The 25382-nt window shown below is 47.0% G+C and overlaps 1 protein-coding gene across 1 annotated transcript in view; it reads right to left on the bottom strand.

Moving 5' to 3' along the window:
* Positions 1-2481: 2481 nt before the first annotated feature.
* The window catches only part of LOC119401220 (uncharacterized), a 62910-nt gene continuing 40009 nt past the window's right edge, over positions 2482-25382 (bottom strand). The window contains exons 7-10 of the mRNA XM_037667901.2: positions 23064-23336; positions 21039-21183; positions 6466-6708; positions 2482-2656 (exon numbers count right to left, since the gene is read on the bottom strand). Of these exons, the coding sequence (XP_037523829.1) occupies positions 2493-2656; positions 6466-6708; positions 21039-21183; positions 23064-23336 (825 nt within the window). The 3' untranslated portion in view covers positions 2482-2492. The remainder of the gene's footprint in view (positions 2657-6465; positions 6709-21038; positions 21184-23063; positions 23337-25382) is intronic.

A 25382-nucleotide genomic window follows, 5' to 3' on the forward strand; every position in this document is an offset into this window, starting at 1 on the left:
GGGCGTTTCTGTTGCACGATGACACAACAGTATTGGAATTGGTCGCTTGCAGTGCTTGAAGTCGTTGTCAAGGGAATGGATTGCGTGGAGGATAGCTCTGCAGCTATCTCGCACACACACACACACACACACACACACACACACACACACACACACACACACACACACATATATATATATATATATATATATATATATATATAATATGTGTGTGTGTGTGTGTTTTGATGAACTTCAAGGGGTGAAAGATAAGATGTGACGTAACTGCGCTAAACTTTTTAGATAAAATGTGGCAGCATTCTGGATAACTTTATTTTAGTTTATGACGTATGTCTGGACTGCAAAAGTATTCTATTAACTGCATCACTCAAAGCTTCAGGCCAAGCCAAAACCTATATCGCAAGAAAATAAAGCAAGAACTTTGATTCCTTAAATTCAGAGATATACCTTTTTTTTTTCTCCTAAATCAAGTGCTCGGTAATGTTTTCGCAAGGGCTTAGGCAAGGACTTCTTCCGTGGTAGTGCTTGAGTCTTACTCTTTCACTCTTCATAATGTTCATAGGGAATATAACCGGAAATTTTGGCCATCAATATTCGCAATAATAGTTTTATTTACTAGCTGTGTGAAATAAGTGGCAGTTGCCTTGTTACGCGCACTTTTGGTAAGGTTGTAGTGTTGTGTTTCACCTCTTTACACATTAACCTTACCTCTCAATGCAATGCCAGTAAAGCTCATTTAAGACACATTACGATTAAAAAGAGGGACGACTGCATCATTTATCCATAAGTACGCAGTGCACTTGATTAGGCATTTGTGAGCTTAGCTTTAACGAAGAACGCAAATTGGTTGCGTCATCCAGCAGGTGCAGATAATCAAGAAAAAAGTGGCCATGACGATAACGCGCAAACGACTTCTTTTGCTAATCAATTAGAACAATGTCAAGAAAGAACGTTTCTATCTTTGGCACTTTCTGGGGGCAACCCTGAATACCTCCAAAAACGATGTCTTGACGAATTACAGATATGACGTTATGATGATATTCGACTAAACTATAAGATTATATAGTTTACGACGATCAGGTACGATTTGTTTCTAGTGTCGCAGATTAATGATGGCGCATCTTGGCGTGCTGGAAACATTCAACAATTTTTGTTGTTTATTTTTTGCACGTTATCACTAGGTCGAATGCCCTGCCACTATACATAGCAACACAGTTAAAGTACAGCGCGACGGAAACGAGACATGCGGAAAGTAAAATTTTCCGTTATACCGGTCATTGCTTCCCACGTGGAGTGATAGAAGTCATTACACAGCATGTGTTTTGGTGTTTATGTTTCTGTTGGCATTCGGCGCGTGTTCTTTATTTTAACGCGATAGCGTGAAAGCGAGTGTTTCGCAGAAATTCCTGTGTCGGCGGTGGTGTCTTTGGTTGTGTGGGAAAAATCAGTGTTTTCCGTGAGCGTAAATTCCAGGTAGATGCAAATAAAGACATACTTTAAAAAAATCTTCGGTGCGACAGAGACTAGGGATTCGAACCTGCGACCCCTCGCTCCGTGGCGCGATGCGTTGAGCCGCTCGGCCACCACGCGTAAATCCGCTAGCACACTAGCGGCGAGCTGTTTTACACCATTTAGCGTTGGTGGTACACACATCCCGGAGGTTCTTCGGCGGCTTGAATATAACCCGCGAGATGGCGCAAAATGCCCACGGCCGCTAGGGGTGCCTTCATGCGCGCTTTCTCCGCTTTAGGGTGAGGAAATCTGCGACGTCTACTGCGGCGCGGCTGCCACAGTTGTGCTCACGACGTCTCACCTCTCTACGACGGCGCCACTGAGACATAGCTGAGAGGTGCGGGACGCTTGCCAAGAAATGGCGGCGCGGCGGCATCACCCCCTTCTAAGAGCGGCAACACCCTAATGGGGGATGGAGGTGAAATCCTTTAGGGGGTGCACGCATCGAGGCACACGAACGGCCACGCTTTTAAACGACATCGCCCCGCAGTGTGGCCGCGTGGCCGCGTTTCGCCGCGCCACATGGAAGGATAATGGACCAGGAGGGCGTACGCACTTTGGCTTTGCTCGCGGCACGGTTTAGGTCTCCATCGAGAAGCAAAGCCATGCTAGCGATTGGGAAGGCGATACGAACACGGCCCGATTACGCTATCGCATTATATGTACTCTCGAAAGCGAAGCTCAAGCATCCTCCAAGTTTTACGCTCCTCGTATACCGTTGTTGTCACGTTGCCATTCAAGAATAAGTGGCACAAGCAATGAGTGGCACTCTTGATTATGTTTCAAGTACTTCCGGCCAAGCACGTACTTCCGGTTTCCCGAATATTCAGAAAACCTCTTTCCCTCTGCCAGGTTCTTCTCCCGGAAAAATGCCAGATTCCTGTCCCGGATTTTGGCACAACTTATTGCTTAGTTGTGGGCTGCGGCTTTAGGTGTGATGTCTTTTTTGTGAAGGGGCAACTAAAGTCTAAGCGAAACCTTTATTTCGCGCATGCATTGCCACTGCAGCATGACGCATCCATTCTTCGTAACGTGGGCATGATTTCGGAGAGCAGCCGTCGCTTGATCTTGCCGAATCCACTCCTTGGAATGGCGTCAACGAAGAAAACACCACCGTCTATGTGGCGAGCAGCAGGAAGACGTTCTGCAAGATAAAGCACTGCGTTACTGCCCAGCAGAATTGTACGAAGCTCACTCATTTATATAAATATTAGCAGCAAGGTACTGCTGTAATACTTGTGCTGCAGAGTATTTAAGTAGCAGGCGCCCAAATAAAACTTTCATTTTCTGAGTGTTCTCAAGAGTGCGAGAGGAATGGATACCAAAGCCCCAAGGTCCTTTCTGTTCCGATAGAGCTGAAGGGCTGCTTGGTGTACATATATAATCGGCTCATTTAATCTACTGCTGAGGCTACTATAGGAAAAACCATGGCAGCTTCGGACTAGTGGTGCTAAGCCTGAAGAAAGAGCAGAGCTGGGCGGATTTACTTGTTCCTCTTTATTTTTCACTTTGTCTCGGTTCCTTGTATCTCTTTTTTGTATCTGTTTCTTTCTTTCTCACTGTGGCTATATCTCTTTCTCGCTCTTTCTATATTCCTTTCTGTTTCTTCCCTTTCACTCTCTCCCTCAGTTTTTCTCTTCCTCTTTCTTTCTATTGCTTTCTCTCTCTCTTCCTCTCTCTCTTTCTCTCTCTGTCTATGTGTTTCTGTCTTTCTATATTTTTATTTCTTTATTCGCTTTATTTCTTTCAAGTTTTCTAGCCCTCTTTCTTTCTCTCTCTCTCTTTTTTCACGTGTTCGTTTGCGTTTGACACTCGCACCTGCTGTACACGGCAATGGGGCTTCCCCAATTCCTGTGGCGCATAACCACCTGAGAAATTTTACGCGACGACAATAAAGAGCAAAACGATTTATTTTTCTCTTATTAGTAAACTACTCTTTCACGATACCAATAACACCACGCTTGCTTCGAGAAGACGCTTAGTAAGCGAGAAAATGCGCAAAAACAAAATGTGGGTGGCGACGCCACCTTGAAGTTTCCGCACCATTCGCCGTGACGTCACATGTTTTGACGGCGCCTACTATAGGGACTACGTAGTTCCTAATCGGTAAAACTGAAGTACATTGTCCTTTGAGGGGGCCATAGACTTAACGTACCAAGTTTGGGGTAATTTTGTTGAGCCAATGGCGCCAAACTGCGATAAATACATTTTGAAATCCGTGACGTCACGCGGGGAGATTTCGGCGCGAAATTTAAAAATGAGACTTTCAACTTTATTTTATCCTTTATTAGTAAACTTATGATGGCGAAATTAACGACATTAGAGTTCTAAGAGCACACTTTATTGATCTAAACCGATTCATTGTTTCTCTTTAGTTTTCCTTTAAGCACATTCACTCTAAAGAGATTGAAGTGAGCGCATGCCGGTTCGTGATGATGATAGTTTTTTACGAATGGAGCTCAAGTTGCCGCAAGCCTGAACAGCTGCACTTTTAAAATACGTATTGGTTCTCCGTGACAAAACCTATTAGGATAGGTATGTGTGTCAAGGCATCACATTTAAAGATTGTAGCCGGTGACAGCATACCCCGAGCACCTTAAGTTTACCTGCACCCCGGCATCTAGTCAACCTCATGATTGAAACGTTGTGTTTTACTAAGACAGCTTGGAATTCTTATTTGCGGTATTATTTGAAGTAAGGTCAATTATGGCCACTTCGCTTATAAGATGAATTGCACCCGTCTTGGTAGCTTTGCATGTGAATTATAGCGCTGCTAAGCTCAAGGACGCCGGTTCGACTCCCGGCCAACCGGCCGTATTTCGGTGGGAGAGAAATGTGAAACCGCCTGAGTACATATATTCATGTGCATGATAAAGAATACCATGTGGTCATAGCTAATCCCGTGTCATCCACTCCGGAGTGCCTCAATAGCACTTTGTGGTCTTGGCACCTAAAACCCCATAAACTATTATAGATTGCTCTTCCACTGTTAGCCTGCTGTTGGAAGGAAAGTGAAATAGGGTCACCAATGTAATTGTTCAAATGAACCAAAGAAGAGGAACTGTTAAAGGGAGTCGTTTGTTTGCTAGACATGACCAAATGAAGTGAACAGACAATTAGGCGAAGGAAACCACAGGGGATATTATTTGTTGTTTTTAATAATCGTGGTGTAGTAATTATGAAAAAAAAAATGAAATGAACAGGAGTGGATAAAAAAAAAACACACTTTCCGTCGGTAGGGCCCGAACCCACTCGAAGGTTGTGGGTTCGTATCCCATAGGCGCAAAGGGTGTTTTTTCATCCAGTTTAGTTTATTTGACTAGTTTTTTTTTTTTTTTTTGCCGACCTACGCATTCACAGAGTGTTTTACAGCGAAAGCTGTTATGAGATCACAACAAGGGCCGTTTTTGGCGCCGTAGTTGTCTGCCGCCGCCGCCGCCGCCGCCAGTGTCCGTAACCGCTATCGCGCAAAATGAGAAAAAAAAAATGAAGAAAGAAATTCCAGGATGGAACGGGGTTCGATCCTGGGCCCTCTGCGTGGGGAGCCCAGTATTCTACCTCAGAGCTATGCCGGTTTTCTTTTTCTTTAATTCATGGAAAGATGACCTGTTATAGCTGTGAACCACGTACTACATAATTCGTCCCATTAGAATTACCTTAACATACAGAACACCCATGTTGTTCTCTACAGTAAGAGGCATTTCAAAAGTCAAGCAAACACACACAAGTGTCCGGAAGTGTAAGCCACTCCGGAACGAGCTCAAAAGTCTGTGCTTCAAACTGCGCTTCGCAAAAACGCCCCATACAGGCTTCATGTCGGGAGGGAACCACATTAACATACGTAATGCAGCGTTGTAAAAGAGTAAAATAACAACCAGGCTTCACACAACCCGAATTCTGTAAGCAGGCGTCACACAATGCCAAATGCGCAACGAGTGGGTTGTTGAATGCTTCCAACCCATTACAAAGGGCTCTGCCATAATTCTTCATCGTCATCAGCCATAGCATCAACAAAGTGCACATAATGCCTTACAGGTGTCTAGCGGGTACCACGGTTCTCCGCAGAATGAAGAAAAATGGCATAGTGGCTGCTTCCCTACTTCACAAATATTATGATGATTTATAGCGGAGTGGGTACCTCGCATGTGCACTTCTATTGGTTGCCAAGGAAGCCCATAAGGCTCCCATGAGCCATTTCCTCAGGGTATGAGTAAAGTTAATTCCCTCTCTTTCTCACGTTAACCTATGGTATATAGCGTGGTGGGAGTGTGAAATAACGACCAGGTGTCACACAATGCGAATTACGTAAATAGCGGGTCGTTTAAAGCTTTCAACCCATTGAAAAGTTCTCAGCCATAGTTCTCAGTTCTCAGCCAAAGTGCACATAATGCCTTACAGATGGTACCTCGCTTCTCCGCAGAATAACGAAAAATATTGTGGTAAGTGCTTCCCAACTTCACAAAAATTATGATTTGTGGCGTAGTGGGTACGTCGCTACAGTTTACTTGTATTAGTAGCCCCAGTCGAGTTTACAACCGGCTCTAGATATGCCGCTCTTCCAGCTTTCGCTGTGGCTGTGCTGCGCTTTCCGCGCATTCCTGGTGTTTTTTTTTTTTTCCGAACCAGCTGTAAGCAAAGGCGTGGCTCTGTGGTGGAACACCTGCTTGCCTCGCAGAAGGCCTGGGTTCGATTCTCACTCAAACCGACGATTTTTATGCTTCATTTTATTTGCATTTTACTCGATTTTTCGGTCACGGACAACGCTGATTTTTCGCCCATAACCAACGACGCCGACACCGGAATTCCTGCGAAACGAGCTCTTTAACGCTATCGCGTTAGAAAAATCCCCTTCTTTTGTTCATTGTGAAGGTGCCGTCATGTATAAGAAACCGTATTTGGTTGAAGAAAGCAACTCCCAAGTCTATTTAAAAAATAGTTGTGTTAAACACGCACCTTTGACGAAAGTCTTGATCTCCTCGGCGAGACGTTCACTTGGCTCCTCGTCTTTCCTGGTGACAATGATGGCTGCAGGGAACTCCGGGTTCGGCATGACAGCCGCCTCGGCAACGCTGGGGTGGAACGCAAGGCACTCCTCGATCTGGGGTAGTCCCGCCCAAATATTATTCGCTGATACGGCGGCCTTCACTCGACCCAGTATGAATAGTCTACCATCTTCGTTGTAGTAGCCAAGGTCACCTGATCATACAGAACATATATGGAGTGGCATTTCAGAACAACTAATCATTGAGGAGAAATTTAATTATGTCACGTAACACGTAGCTCGGTCAATCTCAACGGACTTTGTGTTACGCTTTTTGAAGAGCGAATAAGTAGTTAGTGCGATTTCTAATTCGTAAACTTCCACTCGAAATGATACACGTCTGATATCTTACCCGCCACGGTGGTCTAGTGTTTATGGCGCTCGACTACTCACCTGAAGGTCGCGGGATCGAATCCCGGCCGCGGCGGCCGCATTATCGATTGAGGCGAAAATGCTTGAGACCCGTGTAGTGTACTTAGGTTTAGGAGCACGTTAATAAAGAACCCCAGATGGTTAAAATTTCCGGAGCCCTTCATTACGGCGTCCCTCATGATCATATCGTGGTTTTGGGACGACCCCATAAATTATATTATATTTATTATACGCCTGATATCTTTTTCAGTCCTGCACTTTGAATGTTTGTGTCAACGGTACTGCTCCTCGTCATTTTCGTAATATTTATTACAACCAGAAAGCGCAATCCTTCATTTCATTCTTGCGCCCAGACTACAATATTTTAGCCACGTTGTTCGGTCTTAAAGAATTGGCGCCATGCACTGCCTCGCCAGTACCGTGCGTGTCAACTTCATCCTCAATTCTGCCAAGCAGTGCACCGGTGCGAACACAAACTAAGAAAGGTGTTAGTTTGCATTAGTTGGTACTACACGATTATAAAGGGCAAACCGCGAGGAAACGCACGACCTGGACTTCGGAGGACGAAAGACAGGCGCGAAGATAATGTTTACACAGGGCGGACAACACCAGTGGTATGAGATCAGAGATGAGTATTAATTAGTACATAACCAATACAATACGCCAATGAACGGGTTGTAGGCAATTAAGGCGGAAAATTGGGCTAGTTGTTACCGAGCCAAATAGAGCATAATTACTAGCGGAGAGGGGTCAATGACAAAAAGAAGAACACGGGACAGCGCTAGACTTCAACCAAAATTTATTCAGTTCAACGTGCGTGCATACATAAACACATCGGAAGGGTATGGCGACGCTCCAAGAGCGGCACGGCCCGACATTTCAGCTGGACAAGCCATAGATTAAACTTGTTCTGCAGTGAAGCGTTACGATAATTAGGTAATAACTGTCATTGCTTCTTTGGGCAATCGAACATGTTCCATTATTTCGTGGCCTTGGTGAAGAGAAAATACCGCACACACAAAAAAAGCGGTTATGAAAACTCTTTCGAGATTTATAGAGGTGATGAACCACTGCGTTCTGGGTTACGATGAGGTAAATGCTGGGGCGTAAAGCGACTAAAATGCGACGCTTCAAGGATAATTTTGCTCCATGTATGGTCCGCCAAGTGCTGTGTTACGGTTCACATTCTTCGGGTGGCCATTTTAAATAACGGTAAACTGACGCCGAAACGCAACGAAGACACGGCGCGTCAGTCTCTCCGAAGGGCCCGTGCACGTTTGGTCGCCGTCAGCCAATACACTTCCAGGTCCGAACGTGCAGGTGCGCAGCGTTTGCAGGTGTTTAAAAGCGCACGTGCGCATGCTTTGTGCATTCGTGTGTGTATGTATGTGCGTGTGTTGTGTACGTGAACGACGCGGAGCCTGCTTTTCTTCCTTCGGTCGCTCACCGCTCCGTGCCCGAGCGAGAAGATTTCACTTTGCCTGGGCGAGTCAAAGGACATAATTACTAGCCCGAATCGGAGAACGGCGAGGGGATAGAGCACGGGATCGCCGTGGTCCTTTCTTCCCGTCCTTGTACCCTTTGCGCTAATAACTGTGTCCCATTTTGCTCCAAATCAACTAGCCCAACCATCCGCCTTGAAAGGCCCTCAACCACTCCGAGTTGGAAGACGAGAGAGAGGTTTTTTCCTTGACTTCGCTACCCTTCCTGCAGTCGTTATCTCTTCCTGGCCACTTATTTGTTTATAAAACCCGCGGACTATGTGAGCGCTAAGCGTTGAGCCTATCAGGATTTCGCGCTTTTCGGCTACACGCTGTTATATCCGCTTGCATAGTCGAAAACGCGCAGAACGAAGTGGAATCAGTTGATTGCGCACGATAGTCAGGCGAGGCACGGCAGAACGGACGCGCGACTGCATGGCAAAGCAGGGTATGAGAGAATTCAGAACTTACATACCTCCTATATGGACCAATCGAGAGCGTATTTCCTCACAACGCCACGTGAACAGACTGCTGGCAACAGAAATTGCGCCGCATAGACGAGAAACGTAAGGAAGGACTAACACGCTTGTTTTCGTTTTTGTATTTTCAGAGGTTGCTTCAAAACAGTCCTTTAAACGCAAGAGTCGCCAGAGAAGGTGACACGTGAACAAGTGACGGACCTCTTTACCGTCAGCAAGGCTGGCTGCTGACCGAGCCGGTATAACATATTCTAGCTTGGTGCGATTGCGCGAACTACCGGATCTGAAATGATGACGCAGAAAGGGACGCTCAGTAGGCAGATATATTAATGTGGACGCATTGTACGCGCGACATTAACCCGCAAACGTTTCGCCATTTGTGACCTAAGAGAAGAAACGTATCGCGCATCCGAGGAAGGTGAACACATCCAAGGAAGGTGAGCGCTTCGAAAAAAAAAAAAAAAAAGCTGCCGTGGCTGTGCCTATTCAGGTGCGTAAATTGAAATCAGTGTCTCTGCAATATGGAATGCCAACGTTTTTCACACGCGGATGCAGCCACCGCGTTGTGTGGCAGTCGTACGGTTGGATGCAAGATAAAACAATTTCCTCCACAGCGGCTCAGCAGTTTCAGCCAAAAGTTATTGTATATGCTACCTTTAGGTAGCAGAGTTGCGCATAGGTCTGGCTAGCAACCACAGCTATGCGATGAAGTCGCACTCCATTTTTGCAGGCGACATACCTACCATGTAGCCGATTAACATGTCTGCTGTGTCGAATACGGGCGATAAACATCGACTATCGACGACTAGCGTTAATTCAGTTCGCTGCAGCGGTGGCTTCGCAAAATACAAAAATTGGCCCAAGCGTCAGCTTCTCCGCAATGCATGGTTGCTAGCGGCGTTTGGAAGACAGATGCGCAACTCTGCTACCTAAAGGTATCATATACAGTAACTCTATTTCATCCTAGAGTCACTAGATTTCATCCTAGCTCGGTGCGCCCGCTAGCGGATGCCCCCCCCCCCCCCCCCCTACCCCAATGTAGCAACCCCCGCTGCTGGTGGCGAACCTAGCGGCATGTTGTGCCCCTGTATGAAGCGTCAGACGTAGTTTCGTGACCGCAAACGCGGAAAGTTGGGCAAGTCGGTCCGAATTCATGATAAAAAGCACCACAAAGAAGAGAGACGGCTTGCAACTGTCCCCGGAAAAAAAAAAAAAAAGACTTTGTTAAGAATACGTGTCCCCTTAGAAATGAAAAGAAGAAAGACTTGTCACATAAGGCATCACAATACGTAAGTCCCTTGCGGACAGGCTGTCGTTTATAGGATACCACTTTCATGTGGTCGAGCCTGCAGACTGAACGGTGTGAGAATGAGTGGCCTGGAGAGTGTGATCATAATGCGCAAAAACGTTCTAATGGTCACCTATTTATACACCGCAGTGATTGTGGTTGCACGCCATATTTTGATAACACAAACAGTGTTTATCCCAACCGGGAATTGCCAACCCACTTGACTGTTGAGGCAGCTGAAATGAAACGTGATTACTCTGGATGTGGGAGCGCGCCATGTATTTCACTTGCCAAAGACGAATTTCGACATCTTGATGTGGTGCTATATACAAATGGATCAATAATGATCGACTTGGTACGAGGGCTTGTTTGGTTTTTGTTTTCTGTTTCTTTGCACTTATATTTGTGTGCGCATCTCGCAGCGGACTTTCAATTGAAGTAAGCGCTTGTTTCCTTTAGGTCTGCCATTCGTAGAGTTTAGCGCTGCCAACACTGATGGTACATGACATGTAGAATTTTAGAAATTATCCCTTTTTTCGAAACGGAATGCTAACCTTATGAGTATGGTCCAAACGGTGCTAGATATAATGGTTAAAAAGTACGAGTTAATCACGCTCATACAGGGTTTGTCTCAAAATTATTGCCAGTGTTTATATTGCCACGCCCGCTTCTTCTTTTATTCTGATGTATTCGGGTTTGACCAGCAAGGACAGTTATCAACGCTCGAAGCTAACCGCTCCGCAGTGTTCGAGAAGCTTCGCGATTGTAGTATATCGTTTTGTTAAGATTGCGCGCAGGACGCGAATAGTCTAGATTATTCCAGTGCTTGCGCGACAGCCAGTGATAAGACTGAAAAGTTCGATGCATGATGTAGAAAAGACGGCTCATCCCAGCCATGAGCAGTTGATCGACGGTCGACGCTCTGTTCGCCGCTATCAGTGTATTGCTCTAGTTTGACTTTTAGTTTCCCGGCCACAAGTTCGGCCAAATAAAGAGTTTCATCTCGGACCTGCTGACTGCTGCCTTCGTCGAAGTCACGACCCCGTGACAATATTGTGGAGTGACTGTATACCGCAGCGTGCCAGGACGGGATGGGATTGGTGGAGGGCGAAGTTGGCTTACGCACGCATGGTCGCTCAGTAGTCTGTGACCATCTGAAGGGTGAGGACAGGCTTTTCCGTGAAGCTCCTTTTCATTTGCCGCGCAAGTCGTAATACTGCGCTCGTCGGAACAAAGGCGAGAGGATCGGCACCAACTTTTGCGTGAAACTCGACAGGTCCGCAGTGTAAACTTTTCCTCTCACAAAGACAGCCTATGGTGACGATGGTTGGTCGGAATGTCAGGACCCCACGAAAATACGTCATTTTCAAACAGCTGACAAAGCCGAACGGGCTTGCACGAACGCTCTAAACGACATTCCGGAAGAGGCCTACAGTGACATCATCACCGCCGGGAAATGCTGCCGGAAGCGATGTATCGATGCAGGAGGAGCCTATCTGCAAACCTTTTATTGTGTTGCAACGATCTGATAAAAATTTTTTTCAATTGACTTTTCGGACATACCCTGTAATTCCACGCTTCCGTATGCATGACTTAGATACCTGCATTTGTGTACCATTTCTCGTGTATCTCCGACGTACAAAATTACTCTTATAATTGCTGTCTATTGTGTAATCGAGCAATTCCTCTTAAACGACCGCGCTGTGCAAAGGTGTGTTCGGTCTAGAGACCTAACGGTAACGGCCTTACATGCGTTGCATAGTTAAGTAGTTTTGCCGCACTACGCGCGCCTTGCGACAAAGCGGACGCAGTTATTTATGCCGTGCAAGGAAGGAGGAAAGAACGAGAAAGCTACTTGGCAAGGAGATTACCCATTCGAATGCTGTATTCCAGAAATTCCCCTTAAATGACTGCGCCTCGAAATTGTGTTCGGTCTAGAGACCCGCCGGTAACGGTCTTAGAGGCGTTGAATAGTTTCTGCGCATGACACCCCTGTCATGCGGTAAAGTGCACGCAGTTTATTGCGGTGAAGCATTTCTGCCGTGCAAGGTAGGAGGAACCAAATAGAAAGGCAAAGACGTTTGTCCGATTGGCTACCCTACGCTTGTGGAATGGGAAAGGGGAGTAGAAAGATGAGAAAGAGAGGAGGGAAAGAAGGAAGAAAATGAGCAATAAATGTGCTGACGCGTACGTGTGGGATCGCACCCCTGCCGTGTAATGAAGCTTACCAATAGTCGATATGGGTGTTGTTGAAAGCTTACCACATGATCCGTAAATATACATGCCCGGACGCTGCGACTCCGGCCACAGAATGAACACTTATTAATAAAAATTCGCAGTGGCTTAGCTCGGCTATACTAGGATATACGTAGCGTTAGCAAAGGTTCAGCTGAATATTCTTAGCTTTCCAGATTGTCTAGGATTATTAACCTTCTTCTGTTCATTCTTCGTACGCTGAACCGCTAATTGCCAGGCAACTACTTCGGGATCCGATGAGATAAGCTTTTCGGCTCTTCTGCGCCGTCGAGCAGCATTTGCGCCGTCCTTCTCCATAGCGTTACCCACCTGCAAACGCCAGTCATAGGCGCTATCAAGCGGCCCCAGCGCAGTGTCAGACGGCGACTGCACAGCGAAGGCGAATAGCTGCGCGCGCGCGCGCCGGCGCCACTGTGTCTATGGATACAACGTCACTCCTCTCGAATGTGGCGCAGACCAGCAGCGGCGAGCCGCGCGCGCCGGCGCCAGCGTGTCTGCCGCGCCTACGACGCCACTCCCTCCCAAACGCGCAGACCAGCAGTAGCGAGCGGTGCGCGGCGGTGTCAGAGAGCGCGTGAGATGCCAGCTCCGGTGACCCAGCTGCGTGACATCACTGATCCTCGCGCATGCGCAGCACGGCTCATGACCCTCCACGCGAAATCGGCTACGGCTAGGCAAGTCTTACTAACGCTACAGCAACAACAACAACAACAACAACAACAATAATAATAATAATAATAATAATAATAATAATAATAATAATAATAATAATAATAATAATAATAATAATAATAATAATAATAATAATATTACAGCTTTTTACGAGCCAAATACAGGATGTCATCATGAGTTACGCTGTGATGGAGGGCCCCGGAAATGTTGCTTTCTTTGTTTAATACTACAGTGTATTAAGCTTTGGTGCATGTAACTCTTACTCATGTTAAGGAAATACACCGAATAATAAGGATGGGTCGGCGCGCATACGATAATTCTCAACTCATGACCGGCAAATTAAAGGGAAACTAAAGAGAAACAATGAATCAATTTTTGAATTTCGCGCCGAAATCTTCGCGAGTGACGTCACGGATTTCAAAGTGTACTTATCGTATTTTGGTGCCATTGACTAAACAAAATTACCCCAAACTTGGTATCTTAAGTCTGTGGCCCCCTCAGAGGACAGTGTCCTTCATTTTTATCTGTTAGGAACTACGTAGGCCCTAGTAGGCGCCGTCAAAATAAGTGACGTCACGGCGATTGGTGCAGAAACTTCAAGGTGGCGTCGGCACCCACATTTTCTTTTCGCGCGTTTTCTCACTTACTAAGCGTCTTCTCGCAGCAAGTGTGGTGTTTTTGGTATTGGGAATGACTAGCTTACTGATACGAGAAAAATAGTTTTGCTCTTTTAGTGTCCCTTTAACAGTGTCACTAAAGCGGATAGTGTACAACCGTTGTATTTTGGAACTGTCTAACGTATTGAGCAGAAGCCTGGAGAAAAATTGGACCATCTGCCCGAAGGGAACCCTGATGGGATGCGAAGCAGCAGCGTTGCGCACGGGTGGCGTCACGGGTTGAACGGCGCTAACGCGGGTGCTGCGGTGAGCGCTGGAAGATTCGTTTGAAGCGAAACTCGGTGTAGCGTTTACTGGTGCAAACGTTTGTTTGAAACACAGACACGGGAGGCGAGCGGGCGTTGGAGCCGGCAGCTGCGGGCGCTCCGGCGGGTGATGGAGAGAGTGACGTACGCGCTCACCTGCCAAGGAAGCGTGCGAGGGGAGCATGACGTCAACGCCCAGCTGCGGCGTGACCTACTGGCACTGCTCCAACACCTGCGCCGAGGGAAGCGCGTTGCCTCGCGTTTGTGCGGACGGAGGGACAGCGTTACATAGGCTAGTGAAAGAGCTGCTTCGCATCTAATAAAAAAGACACCCGAGACGGGGCTAAGGAGCACCCAGCCTGCAATGGTGCGAAAAATGATAAACGTAACTCTAAGCGATCGAAAGACAGCAGAGTGGATCAGATAACAAACAGGGGTAAGCGATATCCTAGCAGATATTTAGAGGGGAAAAAATGGAGATGGGCAGGTCACGGCACGAGAGGGACAGATAATAGATGGCCCATTAGAACATTGGAATGAATGCCAAGAGAATAAGCGTGTCCGAGGACGGGAAATTTTTAGGCGGAGCACCGAAACTAACAGAGAGATTTGAAAGGGCGTATGCTTGGGCATGTTGTTAATTCATGTTTCACTTTTTTCATAGTAGTGACATTCAGGAATGACCTCTTGATCTTGCAAGGCTTTTCGTCCTTGTTCATTTGTGCGCTCAAGAAGTGTAACAGAGAGATAATAATCTTTAATGAAATTCCCGGAGATGTTAGCCTGGACTATCGCCTGGCTTGCTGCTCCAGATGTCGGGTGATGAATGTGATATATTCAACGATTTCATATACACAGGAATAGTACATACAATCACAAACACACATATATACACAAAATATTCATTCACAAACTTTCGTTAAGTCGAGTGTTCCTCAAGAACACGAACAGCGCTTTTGTGTTGCGCGTCGCACAACCGCTGTCTTGCCACGGGCCGATAAGGTGCCGCAGCTCCAAGCTCAAGCCGCGTTGCAAATGAAGTGCTGCCTTCAGAATCTGTCGTTCGGTGCCGTAACGGGAACAGCCGCAGAGTAGGTGCTCTTTACCGGGTATTACATGTGGTACACGCGGGCGAGTCGGACTGCCCGATGTCGTGCTTGTAGTATTTCGTAGAGGCAACGTCGAGTCTCCGCCGGTGAATGCACGTTTAACCTTTCCTGGTGAGCCCTTGTGGCATATAAGAGCTACACGTCGGGTCTATTCTGTGCAGCGGTCCGTACTGGTTACCTGCAGCACACCACAGTGTTCGCTGCAGATTCCGCGTGAGTGCTGCAGTCGCCGCGTCTTTTCTTTAAAAAGGAATGTCGATTTTCTCAGACGCCGCGTGATGTGCAGCTCTGGCAGCGGAGTCAGCACGAACATTCCCTTCTATGTCGCAGTGAACTGGTAGCCACTACAGTACAACATCGTGTGCAGTTCATGAGAATTATTGCCTAGGGGCCTCATTTCAAGGACTAGTTGATCTTGCGTACGTGGATTTCACCACCGAAATGAAGGAATTTGGGAACATCAAATGGAAACAGCTCGCGCAGGGCAGGATGGGTTGCAGATCGTTGGCAGAGGCCTTCGTCGTGTAGTGGACATTGGACAGGCTGATGATGATGATAAGTATTGGCCGTCTGTGCATGTGTACTGTGTTAAAGCAAGCATTCTGTTCCTAATAAATCTGACCTTCTGTAGCTTTTTATCGCGCACCTAAATCGCAAAGAGAGAGAGAAATGTAATGCGGAAAGGCAGGGAAGTTAACCAGAAAACATATCTGGTTTGCTATCCTGCACTGGGGAAGGGGTAAGGGGAGACTGAAAAGTAAGAAAGAGAGGAATGGGATAGGGAGGGAGGGAAGCACAACACACACACACACACACACACACACACACACACACACACACACACACACACACACACACACACACACACACACACACACACACACACACACACACACACACACACACACACACACACACACACACACACACACACACACACACACACACACACACACACACACACACACACACACACACACACACACACACACACACACACACACACACACACACACACACACATATACACACACGAGTGCCACAATCTTTCGACGAGGTGGGTCGCTCGCAAAAACTTCAACAGCGCCTTCGTTGCTTTCTGGCGTGAAGCTCGATCTTTCCGACATTCTAAGATTTACTGCTCAGAAAGCGGCTGGTCGTCGAGGCGAGCAAACACTGCTGAGAGGGACTGTATCTGTATCTGAGAGCTGTAGTGAGGGCACTGACATAAATGTTCAATGGTTTCGTCATTGCCGCGATGGTCACATGCAGCGCTGTCTGTCATTCCGATGCGGCAAGCAAAGACGTTCGTAAAAGACACCCCAAGACAAATCGAAAAGAAGCATCGCGTACTATCGCGCTCAGTATGACCTACACCGCAGGACCGCGGAGAGTCAAGCGCACTGTAGGGTTGTACAGTGGCGCCGATCGTGACATGTTTACGAGTTATCAGGGAGCCTCTGGCTGTTCCTGCGAGTGCGCATCGCCTCCACTAACTTTCTCGCTCGCCCTCGTTTCGCACTGCGGGGATATCAGCTTTGAAAATGATTACTGCGTGGGTGAAAGCAAGCAAGTGGAGGCAATGTGCGCTTGCAGGGACAGCGAAACTATCTCGCTATAGTTCGAAAATATATCACGATTGGCGCCACTGTAGAACCTTGCAGTGCGCTCGGCCACGCGCTCGCGCGGTGTTGCTCATGCTGAGCGCGATACTACAGTTTGTACAGAGGTTCGGCTAGTACAAGCGCTTAGATCAAATCGCACTACTTTCTTTCTAGTCGTACTTCATTGTTCGCGATGTTGTGGTTTACCGGGTACCATGTTAGTCCACAGAACATTTACATCCATCCGTAGGCAGCGATTCTTTCACTTTCACCCCGATATTCTTTGCCGAATCAAGAAGAAGGAATCAAGAAATCAAGAAGAAGAAATGGATATGGGCCGGGCACGTAGCACGTCGGCAGGATAACCGGTGGTCATTAAGGGTAACTGACCGGATTCCAAGAGATGGCAAACGCGTGAGGGGGAGACAGAAAATTAGGCGGGTAGATGAGATTAAGAGGTTTGTAGGTATAACGTGGCAGCAGAAAGCACAGGACCGGGTTGATTGGCGAAACATGGGAGAGGCCTTTGCCCTGCAGTGGGCGTAGACAGGCTGATGACGATGATGATGATGATCCTTTCCCGATTCTTTCACCCAGGGTGTCGGAACGAAACGTTTTTCGTTTCGGTCTTAGTTTCGTTCTACCGCAAAAAGTTCCGCTCCGTTTCTGTTCCAGATCGAAAGAAAAAAAAACGTTGCGTAACGGTTCGTAACGGTTTTTTATGCGAAAATTCGAAGTAAAGGTAATGATAAAAACCATTGGATTTGTGATGTAGTTACTTGCCCTACTCTTAAGAAATTGGAACAAGGGTAAAACACGTTCTTCAGAGTAGTGGAAGTAACTGTACCACGAATTCCTACCAACTAGCACAAACCAGTATTAATTTCAAAGTCGTAGTATTTATTTTCTCATAAGACAAACACGAATTTTTTAGTGGGCTCAATGCTTTGTGTCAAGGGAGTGAGCACGATCTCAGAAGCAGCACGTCATTGAGTGTACTCTCTGATGTGCGAGACCGCTGTTCTGATAAAGAGATCGCCAGGCCTGCGCGACACACGCAGCACAGTCACAACGAAAGCTGGAAGAGCGGACTTTGTAGAGCCCGCTGGAGAGTCTCTTGGGGCAACTAATACAAGCACACATGCAAGGTACCCACTACGCCATAAATCATCGCAATTTTTCTGAAGTAGCGAAGTTCCCACTATGCCATTTTTCGTCATTTTTCGGAGAATCGTGGTACCCGCTACACATCTGTATGGCATTATGAGCACTTTGTGCTGTGGCTGATGATGATGAAGTATTATGGCTAGGCACTTCGCAGTGGGTGGGAAGCAGTGTTGCGGAATGTGCGCCTTCACTCCCTTCCAATTCCATTCCGGGGAATTAGAACTTCCCGCAATTCCATTCCTTTCAATTCCTCGGAAAAACTTAGCCTATTCGGACAGTGGGAATGGCCGGGCAGCTCAATTCCATTCCTGCAATTCTTCAACGTAGGAAAGGCATCTTGATAGTTTTATTGAGTTAAGAATGAACGCCCCATAAACCTTATGTCATCAGATGCATTAAGAACTGCAAAAGTACGCAAAACACATTACCAAGGTCGAGGGATAGTAGCTTGGTGACATATCTCGTGCAGTACAACTGCCCTACTAATTCCCATAGGGGCGGTTCTACCACTACCTATAGTATTTGCATGGTGAGCGTGTTTGAACGAATGGTGGTAATTTATTATTGTTTAATCGTAAATGTGCTAATGCTAAAATGACGACATAGCGTTTTTTTGCTCACAAACGTAGTATTCATGGAGGCTAAGCAGTTTTGCCACGCGTCTGGAGCGGTCGGGAATATGGAGAAAACTAAGATTTGGTTAATGGGGAAGAAAACCCTCTAGATCTGCTGGCATTATTTGGAACAGTGCACCGCTCGGGCACCTTGTGTCTTTGCATCGAATACGGAACGCTGGGCCGCACTGCTCGTCAGCACTCATGCTTGTCAAGCGCGCGTCGCAAGGATAGATAGGGTGAGGAGAACTTTCTGTGTTCACCTGTGCGCAGGTATGCAATGTCTTCCTCGTCGCAAAGGTTATTTACGTGTGTCAGGTACTAAACTGCTCGTGAGATAAATATCAGGCTGTGCATAGAGTACTCGCCACTTTCGTGTGGGGGTATCAATGGGAACCAACGCGCAGAAATAATTAGTTTTCTCCCTTCTGTGTCTGCTGGGATAGTGCATTTGTTTGTACACTAATTTATGCCTCGGTTAGTAGTAGGCGTGTTGCTTAAAAATGCACCGTGCTTGTAATTAGCCAATCCATTTTAAAAATACTGCTTTATTGTTAATTTCGAGGCTCTTAATTACTAACGTTTGAATTTTGAAAAACAGGACGCAGAAGAAAACGTGCTCTATTTTCGGAAAAAGGCCTAATTCTACACCCATTCCATTCTGTGCAAAAGGCGCTTAATTCCATTCTCATTCCATTCCTCCAAGCGTTGTCCCCATTCCATTCCGGGATCGGGAAAATGTGGAACGATTCCGGAGTGATTCCAATTCTGGTGGGACGACTCCGCAACACTGGTGGGAAGCATTAAAGCAGGACTTAAGGTCGTCCTTCATCGGAGGGGTGCCCTCAGAGGGCGGCAGCCTATATACATACATACACACATGCATACAACACCTCCTTAAGAAATGGAGCCCCCCCTCCCCTCCCCCGAGCTCCCCCTGACTTCAAGCCCTGCATTAAAGCACACACTCTTTGCGCTACTAGCACTGTCTGATGACTGGATGTTATTTTCCTCTTCTGCCACGCTATATTACGTATGCTAACGCGATTCCTTGTCCCACGTGACGCCTGTATAGTGTTTTTGTGAAGGAGTTACAAGCACCAGCGTGGCACTCTGGTGGAAGACCCGACTGCCACACAGAGGGCGCGGGTTAAAATCCCATCCGATCCTAGAAATTTGTTTCTCCTTTAATTTTTTCTTATATCACGCGATAGCGGTCACGGACACCGGCGGCGGCGGACAACTATGGTGCCAAAGTCAGCTGTTGCGATCTCATAACAGCTTTCGCTGTAAGAAACTTCAGCGCCGACAGTGCCCTCTCCACTTTGGCCTGCGTGACAGGCGCGCGATAGTCAACTCGCGTTAATATAAACATCTATGGTTGCCACTGTTTTCGTTTTTCACACAATTTCAAAATATCTTTGCTTTGGAATTCCTGTGTGAGGTACGCGCTAATACTGTACCCTGGGATACGCATAACTGCTCACGTCGCATGAGCTCAGTTGTTCCGGATTTCGAAGTTTTCTTGTGAACCGAAAAACGATTGAAAAAATTTCGGTTTTACTACGGAACGAAATAATAGAGAAAGTTTCGGTTACGTTTTCGTCCCGGTCAAAAATATCGTTTGTTTCGTTTTTCCTTTTCGGTTTTCGTTCCGTTCCGACACCCTGCTTTCACCGCGGTATTCTTTCAAGGTTACACAAAGGTCACCTTGAAATGCCACGGTGACGACGCTAAACGGTACAAAATGTATCACGTGACCTTTAAAGCGTGGCTCGAGGCGATAAATAACGTAAAGAAGACGATCTCGTGGTGCAGCAGGCGTTAAAGAAAGCTTCTGCGTAGCGGCGCCAGTGGCTTGGACAGTATAAATGTATACAAAGAAGTGGCGCTCGCACCACTCGGCCTACTCACGACTATGGAAGAACTGATGTTTGGGCGAGTTGGATGAAGCTAAACTTGTTGAGTTGTTTCAGCGCGGTACAAACGAGGACAAAGGTAAAGAAGGGACACGAATACCAGCGCTGTTCGCTATGGAGTAATGCGGAAAGTGCGTGCGATTGAAGACGCGGGGCTAGGGCTTAGTGGATTGTATGGTAGGCCGCAGATGTATACAAATACAGAGGAGGCTCCACAAGCACAAAATGAGGCACGACTAGCCATAATGTGACATTTGATACTACAAACTTTTTTTAGCGCAGAAATTGCAACAAGGACACAGATACACAACACAGGCGCTAACTTCCAACTAACGTTTAAAGCCGGCTGTTTCAAATATATCCCTTAAAAAAGAAGGAATGAAAAGAAAAGAACAAAAAGACAGGTAATCCCTTCATCCAATAACCTCGTTGTATGAAATAGCAGCTAGCCTGAACGAACGTCCTGATCGGTGACGTTTCGGTCCTTAATGTATCGCCACCATGGCTCTCGCCTTCGAGTCGTCTTAGCGACAGTGTAGGATACCCTCGAAATTTTTTAAACTAAAACCCATTGATATACCTTATGTCAATTATGTGCTTACCTGTGCGTATCCACCCATCATCAGTTGTAAAGCTCGCCGTTTCTTCTGGGCTCTTATAGTAGCCGTCCATAATGTGAGGCGTGTGGAAGAGTACTTCTCCTTTCTGGTCATGAGAAAGCACGGCCCCAGAGATTGGATCCACAACCTTGAAATGCAAAGGGTCTCGGTTAACCGCTAAACGGCAGTGTTGGCATACTATTTATTCCGGGAGCTCCTATGTGGACTTTCAAACCAGACTAACCTGACACTAACCAGTCTGGTCATTCCAATGCATGCTGATAGGGTAAGGCGCGATAGACGGCGGTGACGAGTGGCCCTGTTCCACCGGCTTTCGCGAACAATCCAATCAGCGTGCACTGACATGAAAAGTATCCTTCCAAAATCAGACAGTCGGTCGTTCGGACATCGAACTCAGGGCCTGGGTATGGGTTACACGTTGACGATGCTAAGACTGCTTCAGCTATTGTGGCCTTAATATAAATTACGTACTCATTCTCTCCGAAGTAATATCAGAGCATGAAATTCAGACTGTTATAGGCCTCTTGAGTTGTTGAATAATCTAATTAGCGCTTGTTTTGGTGGTACCGCGAAAACAAGCTGTAAATGTCACTAATGCACCAGCGACAGTTGAGCCGATTGGAAGTGGGAATAACTGGCTACATCAGCAACATTGCTCTAACTTACCTATCTTGACGTAATGTCGTTCAGTAAGGAAGGTCGCCAGAGCAAACGTTTGGACGTAGGGATAAGTTCCGCTGTCTAAATGATGGTCCTAGCGACGTCCCTTGTTAAGCGAATGCTGCCCACTTCAAACTTCCATGTTGCCTGAACTTCGTATCGTTTGCAACACTTATCTTAACAAGTAAGGTGTGAGCTTTGAACCGTTGTTTTAGATAGAAACGTATTTGTGACGCAAAAAAACAAAAAGAGAGGTGGTTAGGCCTCGCCAAGCGACGTAGTGTTATGAATAAAAAGATGCACGTAAATGACTCGAACACAGCACAGGTACGCACGACAGCGCTGTCATGTGTTCCTATCTTGTGTCCTGGTCAGGTACGTGCGCTGTTGGATTCATTATGCTACACCAGTAGGCATTCTCAATAACGTGGTATTGTGCGAAAGCACATTCGGGAGCAGCGTTAGCCGATGCCAGGCCATTGCTTAACCATTCAGTTTTGAGTCACAATTATTTTGTGTGTGGGCCAAGTCACTTTTGACAGTATTTCCGGACATGCGTCAACTCTGTTGTCGAATTGGGCAAAGTAGACATTGGTATTGGGCCACCTAATACTGCGGGCGGGTCAAATCCATATTATGGGGGTGGCCCAAGACTGTGTGAGAACGTGCTAACCAAATTTGTGGCTGAGGCCAAGCCAATTTTCGACCAAGCACAACGAAACTTATCAGCGGTCACTTTTGGCGAAGGCCATTGCTCGGTATAATTTCGGATGAGTCGTGTGCTAAACATGTCCGACGTACATATCCTGCAGGGTCATTTCCATAATGTGCATTGCTTATCGCGTTGTCGTGTATATCCATTCCTCAAATGAGTCCAGCTGAAGCCTCGTGTTCTTTAATGACCTTCGCGAAATATCGGTAGGTAAGGTAGAAGTACTTTCGCAGTAAATGCCATGCTTGAACGCGGTTACACCGAGCTTGTCTAGTGATAGCAGCAACCACCGCGGAGAGCATGCATTGGCGGTGTCCCCCGACGCCTCCAAGAGGCAAGCAGCGGCACGCTGCCTACATTTCTCTTCGTAATTCCGGTGTGATAGTCACGTGACAGGAGTTGAGGCCTTGAGGAGCGCTCGGCCGCCTGGTCGCGGCTCTCGCTGACCGACTGGGAGGGGTGAGCGGGAGAGGAGAACAAACCACCACTGCGCATCTACGTTGCTATGACGACACCCGCGCTAGGAAGAAGAGGTTATTGACGTTGGCTGAGCTGCAAGGTCAAACGCATGCACAAAGTCGTCTTCACGGTTTATATCGGGAGGAGCGGAGCTGTCGCTCTAAAGAAAGGCTCACCTTCATTCGCGTTCCGGGTGCAGGGAAGCCTACGTCGCCTGCCGTGATTTCTCCGCAGGGTGGCGCAGCGAGGTACCCGCTCACTTCGGTCATGCCGTAGCAGCTTCGCAGCTCGGAAGGTGAACACGCTGCCACGATGGCTGAGCGCGTCATTTCCGTAATCGGTGTTCCCAGGGTCGTGAACTTCTTCACGCGAGGGAACGACTGACCAACTCTCTTGGCTTCGTGAACGATCTCCAGAAGTTTCGTTGGCGTTCCGTGCACGACGTTCACCTGCAAGAGAGAGAGAAAAATCCCACGCACCGTGAGTGTCGATATTATGCGAAGCATGCGGCGTGAAGGTGACTGTGGCGTAATTTTTTTTACTGGGCGAAACGTTACACGCTTAAGATTTGTATAAATTTTATGCGCACACATATATGTTGAAGAGCCGCAAATGTGTTATATAACCAGTTGTGTACAGTTCGGTAACGCTGCCAACGGCAACGTGGGTATTACCAACACCAGAAGCGGTAAGCTGATATGTCGTGCTTATATTTGTACCTTATGATGGAGAACGCACGCACGTTTCACGAGCCCGTGCGCATGTATGGAGGAGGTTCTTGACAGTTCAAGAACAAGGTCAACACAACCGTGATCAGTGAGCACCAGCAGCTGGTCATGACTTGTTATCGGATCCGGTCGTGATAGCGATGACGAGGGGTCCATGTGTAGCGAAGTATGAGGTGCAGTACAGCTGTTGGAAATTGTGAATGCCTCGGCCATTTCTTCGACAAATTGTCTGTCTATATAGGCCGTCGAGGCTGGTAGGCCTGGATAGTGCTACGCAGACCAACATCAGTGGATGGAGCTTGTCGTATTGTAGACTACCTGGGCGTATGTGGCCTACGTAGCCTAGTCTACAAAGCGCGTTGTCAATCAATCTGGCATCATCTACCATCAGCCTGGGGCCATCGCCCAGCCTCTTAAGAAATGAAGAGGACACTGCGTCGATTTGGCGGACTAAGTGCTCTTTACGGTGCGATGATGTGAATATCGTACGTAACTTTCGTTAATGTATTCCTCCGGGGTTGAGCAATGCTTCAATATAGCTTGCTGAATCATAGGAATACAAATGCCATGTTTATTCGACTGCTATAAAAGCGGAGCCAACACTGGAATCACCGACGTTAATCTGATATGATGCCTGTATCGTAGGAGTACCATGCCGTGTTCATTGCTTTGTTGCAAAATTAGATAGCCAGCACCACAACCACAATTGACGTTGCACCGCCATTACGCCTGCATAGGCTGTTTTTCCAAACGAGTTTATAGACCTGGCGTGGCTCTGTGGTAGAATACGTGATTGCCACGCAGAATGCTTGGGTTCGATTCCTGCTGGGATACTAATTTTCATTCTTTCCATTCGTTGGGTCAACGCTGCTGATGTCGGTTTTTCTTAACGCTCTCACATTTAAGTTACCAGTGTCTCTTCTTGGCGTTCCTGGGTAGATATAAACTGTCAGTCCCTTGTGGCGTATACCCGTACACCGCGACCCGTGGTAAACGGGTATGTGCCACACGTGTGTGGAGGAAAGGGTTTGACGACGCACGCAACAGGACTTTCACGTCATTCATGTTATGACCCGACGGTCATATTCGTCGAATCCTTTTACCCTCCCATGCCAGTTTTGGTCTGGACCAAGTTAAGGAGGCGATCATGAGAGCACCCAGGCGTAGGCGGCTAGATAGATAGATATATACGTAGATAGAAACGCTCAAAGTGCCAAAGGTTCGCTAAGAAATGCTTCGCATTTAAAATATTACTGCATATCCGGTGCGTCTGTGGACTGGGCTCTTTTCCTGCACTCATCTCACGTTTGCAAGCAGGCTGTATCACGTTAAAATGTCAGAGCCTCTTACTTTCTACCACATCAATCACAAAGCAGTAGTGGCATGTGTACAGTGGCACGTGAAAGCGTGAGTGTGCGCGTGTAATAAACAGCTACATGATCTAAAATAAAGGCCATACGACTTAACGAAATGTGTCTTCATTCAAATTCAACGTTAAAAAAATACAATCCTAAAAGCATTGAGATCGCATATGCATGGCATCGGGTCACTCAGCATTTTTCGGGTTCGTTGCGTGGTCGTTGGCTTTGGAATTTGATTCAGTTCGCATGGGAGAAAGCTTCGCGCTCGACCACCTTTCTTTAAGAAACAGTCTTTGATTTCTTGACCCCTGGTATTCCCATAGCTTGTGTACGGCGGTAGCTCGTGCATCACATTTTTCGCACTTATCCGTCGTGTATTTCCCGACATATACATTGTAGTAATGTA

This window comes from Rhipicephalus sanguineus, chromosome 8 (assembly GCF_013339695.2).
Source record: "Rhipicephalus sanguineus isolate Rsan-2018 chromosome 8, BIME_Rsan_1.4, whole genome shotgun sequence".
Lineage (NCBI taxonomy): Eukaryota > Metazoa > Arthropoda > Arachnida > Ixodida > Ixodidae > Rhipicephalus > Rhipicephalus sanguineus.